Source organism: Anopheles nili, chromosome 3 (genome assembly GCF_943737925.1).
Source record: "Anopheles nili chromosome 3, idAnoNiliSN_F5_01, whole genome shotgun sequence".
NCBI lineage: Eukaryota > Metazoa > Arthropoda > Insecta > Diptera > Culicidae > Anopheles > Anopheles nili.
The window spans coordinates 73,966,927-73,973,309 of record NC_071292.1 but is presented as its reverse complement, the minus strand read 5'-3'; the positions used below and the strand labels follow the sequence as shown (position 1 = coordinate 73,973,309).

The window sequence follows — 6,383 nt, the reverse complement described above, 5'->3', positions numbered from 1 at the left end:
AAAAGTGAGATAACTGCTGAAATGAATAGCAAGAAAAGCATCTTGCTTTGGCTCAATGTGACATGCGAACCACAAGAAAAAAGGGTCCGTGTCCTGTATCCAACTTAAAGATAATGCCATATCTATCCACAATTGACAATGGACACGGATTTCGAGTGTATTATAAAACAAACATGCTAATTTGTAAATGGCAGTTAAGAGAAAACAGAAGGCAAACAAAATTAATAATACCAGGATAAATGCAACAGAAAATCGTAAAGGTCGCGATCGCTGCAGCAGCGCCGAAACATCATATAACTACTAGACGAGACACTGTTAGTCCAAAGATTATGAATTAACTTGAACTACACTAGTGCTAGACAGTTAGTATTAAACACAAAGAAAAAAAAATCGTGTGGCGATAGGAAATGGGCACGCTTGACGGAATGAAAGTTGTAAAGAAGGCAAATGTGTCAAACAGCGATCAAAAAGTCGCCCAGTCGATCTGGGTTTGGGCATAGGCATGGAAGCAAAAAACCACAATAAATACAAGTATAAGTAATGGAAACTAACCTTACACGATTAGGGCCCTAGTAGGTAGTTTCGTTTTGGCCCCAAATTTCTCTGTTTGTAATATAGGGGAGCGGTCCGAGAGGGCATTTGCGGCTAGTACAGGTACGTGCTGGATTGCGTACTCTGTAGCGAGGCCTACAAACGGGCGATTAAGCTAATCATTTTCACAGGGAGCTTAGATCCCTAATGCATTGTTTCGGTTCATAGCGATGTAGCAACGTTCCCCGGTGTTCCGATGCGCAAACGACTATAATCCGTTGACAAACCGTTCTGCCCTAATTCTGCCTTTTTAATTCTTCACGATCGTCACCGAATCGTTTATTTCGGAAATGGAAATGAAAAGCAAAATAGTATACAAATCAAATAACGACATATGCCACACACACACATCCATACACAATATCAACGTTGTACTGAAATATTGTTGGCCTATCCTATGCGTGTGCCGCTATGAATCATTTTTCTATGACTATGTGTTAACTAGTTTTGTGTTCGTAACCCGGAATGAAGTACCACAGAGGACTTCATCAGAAACGTGTAGTGTCCAGGATGAGGTCCACAGAAAAACAGTGAACCAGAAGTATCAAAAAGATTCTTTTTTCTCCTCTCAGCCTCACTCGCTCTTCTTTTTCCGGTACTTTTTTAAGTGTGACCGGAAGCGAGAAGGGTAAACGTAACTGTAGGGCAGCCCAGTTCAGTAAATTTGTAAATTTTAAGCCAACACAGAATAAAAGAAAGAAAAACAAAACGTATAAAGAAACATAGACACAAAGCGAACCCGTAAGCAAAATACGCAAAAAAAACCAAACAAAACTACAGCATATAGTGTTCGATCGATCAGCCATCGTTTTTGAGAGGAGCGAATTAAGTGGGCAAACATTACTGAGAGAGTGAATGTGAAAAAATTAACAGCGAATATGCGAGATGAAATGAATGGAAATGGTTTGTAGCGAGCGACCTCGTGGTGGTAGGTAAATGAAAACCGTGAATCGTTGACCGTTAGGAAAAGGAGAGAAAGTAGGCAAACGAATGATAGAACGAATGGTGAAATGAAAAGAAATAAATATTGATAAAATAATTTGAAGAAAAAGTGCATTCGTATCCTTGAGTTCGGTGCTGAGACGACGTGAAGCAAGACTGCGTACGGTGGATGTTACTTTATGTAATCGTTACGTATATTTGTCTTTCTTTATTACGATAGTTGGGAAATTACGGCAGCAGGACAACGTCAGAGTTCTCCTCGATCCAGGTCAGGAAGGAAGTGGTGCGGGCGAACACGGACGGCCAGTTAAGCTCGCATCCGAGAGCAAGACCGAACGATACGACACCGAGCTGGACAGTGGTACCGTCACGGATGATCGTGAGCGGGCCACCGGAATCACCCTGGCAGGCGCCACGGCCCGCATCTCCCGACAGGCAGATGTTCTCCGGCTGCACAACTCCCGGGAAGCGCAACGAGCAGGCCAGATTCGTCTGGATCGGGTTGTTGACGTAGCGCAGCACAGTCGAGGCCTCCTGGACGGCGTCCGAGAAGCGGCCGAAGCCAGACACGGTTCCGATCAGTCCGGCAAAGTCATTACCGATGTCGCTGAGGCGAGGCAGCGTGACGGGCTGGATGCGGGCAGAGTAGGTGACGGGCGAGACGACTCGTACGGTGGCAATATCGTAGCGGATCAGAGCAGGGTTCCAGTTCGGGTGCAGCCGGATACCGTCCTGGTTGAAGGCAATGCGTACCTGGCTCGGTTCGTTGGCGTTGGTGCGGTCCTCAGCTCCGTAGATGACGAGACCACCGGTCGCGACGTCCACGCAGTGAGCCGCCGTCAGGACGTAGTTGTTGGTGAGGACCGATCCACCGCACAGGCCGGCGCCGCCGGCGAAGTTGCTCAACATGGCAACCTGGTACGGGAACTGGCCGGGCTGGGCGATGTAGCCGTTTACGATGCGGCCATTGCCGCGGGAGCTCGTGTTCAGGGTGCGCACTTCGGTCAGGTACTGCTTGAGGATGTCCTTCGGCAGGCGGCGCCAGTATTGCGGCATACGGGACATTGGGCGAACCTTCGACCAGTCGATATCGTCGGTGGCCAGGACGGCACACGCGAGCGCGAGCAACGCCAACAGGGAGAGCTTCATCTTTGATCACACAAATACACTAGTGTGCCGGTGGACTTGCGAAGGAGTTGTATATATAGCCAATGCATGCGAACACCACGAGGTACCGAGGAACTGGTGGGTAGTAATAAAATGCCTATCGGGTTGGATTCTAGAACCGGGGGCACTTTGTTCGCGTATCATTGCGGTTTCTCAAGATAAGGTCCATTTCGATGGATCGTTCGATAGCAGCTGAGACAGTGGGACCTTACGCACCAAGAAAGTCGCTGGAAAAATACGGCTATCGTTTCGTTGGACGTAAACTACAGAAATCGATCTACCAAAGGGAGAAACCAGGCAGGAAGAACGGGACAAAAATGTATAAGTAGCATTATTAGGGTACTTTAAAAATGTCTCGATAACGTATAATCTCGCCGATAAGTGTTTGGCCCGTACGATATTAAAAGTTAGGACTAGGATCTCTTGACGTAAATGTCGCAAGAAATCTCTCTTACTGGTTATTCCCATTGATAAGCGGTTAGGCTATCCAGCAGAAGCAACAGCAAAATGTAACTTGTTGAAGTTGTTGACTACCAATGTTACGATTGTGCCAATACTTTTTGTGCAAAAAGGGCCATAATGACCTTAGTAGCTTTTGATTGATTTCAATAGATTTGAATTCAACGGCCATTGTAGGAGTGATGTTTTGGCTTCGATCAACTAAAATCAATCTCTATAAATGATGTAGCAAAATTGATAACCGCTCCATGTTATTGTTCAGATCAATTGTAACCGTAGCTTCAAAAAATGTAATGGTTACCGCACCCGCCGTCAACGGCGCTGGCGCACAACAGTATTTCGAGCAGTTGTTCGATGTAGAACAGTGCACATAGTGGAAATTGCTCGATTTTTGTCCAACATCGTATAAAAGCTGTACGATTGCAAGGATAATGCACGTGTAAGCTTTTTATCTTTAGAACGACCTTCTACACAATTGCAGATTTAAATAATTATAAAGAAAATTGGGTTCATAAAATAATCAGAATATCTTCAAAAAATAATCAGAATTAACGACTTTGTGTAATTTTTTCATAGTTTTCCATTTTTAGTCAAAATTTAAAACAAATCTTTCATAATTCAACATCTGAAAAAAAATGTTTTTTAATCCCTCAGCTCAATTCAACCAGTGTTATCTGGGTTACTGGAATACAGATATCTTGTGGTCGGTTCAATTCGCTATGATTACCATTATCGACCTTGAATGTAAGCTTGGTTTTGGAATATCAATCTACCCCCAGTGGGAGCAATGACACCCGGAATTGAATCGCACGGTGAAGCGCAAAATCAAACCCATTTCCACGAATTCCAGCCCTGATAATCCGGACTATTACGTATCCCTAGACGTTAATGCAGGTGCAGTTTTTGTTCGTTTTGTTTTGCTGATATACCTTATCAAACCAACATGTTTGGTATCAGATAGATCGAACATTATCGCACCGGGAACGCAGTCCTCGCGGTATAAAACGGCCGCCATTCCTAATGGAGCGCTTTAGTAGTTTGTTGCGTATTAATTCGTGCATCATGACTGCCGTGGCGTTGCTTTTCGTAGCGGTTTTGACCACTGCAGTGGCAGATACGATCGATTGGGCGCGCGTGCAACCGGTTGAAGAGTTAGACCACTACTGGGCTCGATTGCCACCGGCATTACACGCTTTCCGGAACACGTCCCGAATCACCAACGGACAGGAAGCCGAGCCGGGCCAGTTCCCCCACCAGACGCTCGTGTTGAGCGAGTATGGCGTGCTGACAACCATGTGTGGAGGTTCGCTGTTAACGCAACACTTCGTCCTCACGGCGGGTCATTGCGTGATGCTGGATCAGAGCACTCTTGCCAGTGGTGGCACCGTCATCCTCGGCGCACACAACCGACTTGAGGTCGAACCGACGCAACAGCGAATTCGTTACGGCCGCAGTGGCATCGTTGTGCATCCACAGTACGCCGTCACCAACTACCGCTTTGACGTGGCGCTCGTTCAGCTCAACTCGGCAGCGATCTACACTGTGGCGGTTCAACCAGTACGTTTGCCGGCCAGAAGCGATCCACGGCAATTCGAGGGATTCATCGGCACTGTCAGTGGGTTTGGCAGAACGAGTGACACTGAGACGGTGTTTGCCCCAGTACTCCGTTATACCGTCAATCCTGTCATGGCGAACGTCGATTGTCTCGGGTTTTGGAGTGTGTTGCTCGTAGAACCTCAAAACGTGTGCCTTTCCGGTGAGGGCGGTCGGTCATCGTGTAACGGGGACTCGGGTGGTCCACTGACTGTGCAGGAATCGGGATCGTCATTGCTGATCGGTGTGACGTCGTTTGGATCCGGAAGCGGGTGCACACGTGGTATGCCGACGGTCTACGCGCGAACTTCCTTTTTCATGGACTGGATCAGTGCCAACTCGGATTACGTCGATGGTTGAGTGTGGTGAGAAGCATTTCTAGTTCACACCGCAGTGCCCGTTGCGGCAGCAATCGGATTCAGATAACGCCGGTAACTTGTGATAACTTGAGCCCTGTTCCTTACCATGCGGTTCTTACTCAACAGGCAGGCCTACGGAGCCTCATACGCAGGTGTATGACGTAAACGTCAAACGTTGCATCTTTCAATCTGCTTGGAATAAGCTTGTACCTTCTAGAAAGGCTACATGTACTGCGTATCTCGCTCATATGCTCGATAAGTAGCTGTGCATGATGTAATGTATTTAATTTGAAAAAACAAAAATACCATAAAGTAATCTATGCAGTAATAAAGTAATTCTATCAACTATCAAATTTCAATGAATACTTTTGTCATTTGCTCAGAATACGTCCTTATTGCAAAATTCAAAGGATTATATCAAAAAATGCTTTCGATAAAATGTACTCGTGCTTTTGTAATATTTCGTGTGTTTGTTGGCGTGGTGTCATGTTTTATTTTGATACGGTCGGAACTGATGCCGTAGAAACTTGGCTATCTTGCGAATTCTCGTAGCATGAACTGGCTCACGGGCCACTACGAATGCGAGCACGCTCTATTTCAGGTGCAAGAACCGATAGCCAGCAGCCATGTGAACATCTTGTCGGGGCAAAAGAAGGGAAAAATAAAATAAAACCTCATCAAAACCTCGGACAAGCGAACGTCACCGTCAATGCCGAAACGCTTCTTCATAAAACGTCGTTCCAAGGGCACGGCACAAATAGTCCGAGTATTGCCAGGGCAAGATGGAGCAGCCAGAGCGTCGTATTCGTCTCTCGGGAAGCTGTTTTCTTCCTCACTCATCGTACCAATCCCGCATAGCGTGGAGCAACCCAACGAGTATGACTATTTTTAACGTCATTCTCAATATTTCCAAAAAAGAATCGTTCCGTTTCGCGGCCAACGATCAGATCCATCTGACGGAAGCGATTCGGCATGTGGAAGTACCTCGAAACTAGGTTGGTTGGAGGGCAAAATGGAGTTCCGTTTGAGATTGTGCTTATATTAATCACCGGAAGCATGGATTGTACGCGCTATTGACGATTTATTGACGCGTCGTGATTATTTTCCCACGCGGTGATATCACTGCTCGAGCGATACATTTGATAACGGGTGAAATAAAAAAGACAAATTATACCTTGTTTTTACTGATAAATTAACTCCGAGTGAGACTACCAGCTCAACGTTATCGTGCTCACGAAGTCAATTTCTCAAGAGAGTGATCGAGTTTAATGG

The 6,383-nt window shown here is 46.1% G+C and overlaps 2 protein-coding genes across 2 annotated transcripts; one reads left to right on the top strand and one right to left on the bottom strand.

The window, feature by feature from the left end:
- Positions 1-1,679: 1,679 nt before the first annotated feature.
- Positions 1,680-2,682, bottom strand: LOC128723714 (brachyurin-like). Its single transcript, XM_053817478.1, has one exon. It carries the CDS (start codon positions 2,680-2,682, stop codon positions 1,762-1,764), a length of 921 nt encoding a protein of 306 aa, XP_053673453.1. The 3' UTR covers positions 1,680-1,761.
- A 1,521-nt stretch (positions 2,683-4,203) lies between these two features.
- On the top strand, positions 4,204-5,112 carry LOC128725051 (brachyurin-like). The gene has a single exon (XM_053818770.1). The coding sequence runs from the start codon at positions 4,222-4,224 to the stop codon at positions 5,110-5,112; it is 891 nt and encodes a 296-aa protein (XP_053674745.1). The 5' UTR covers positions 4,204-4,221.
- The last annotated feature ends 1,271 nt before the right edge of the window (positions 5,113-6,383 follow it).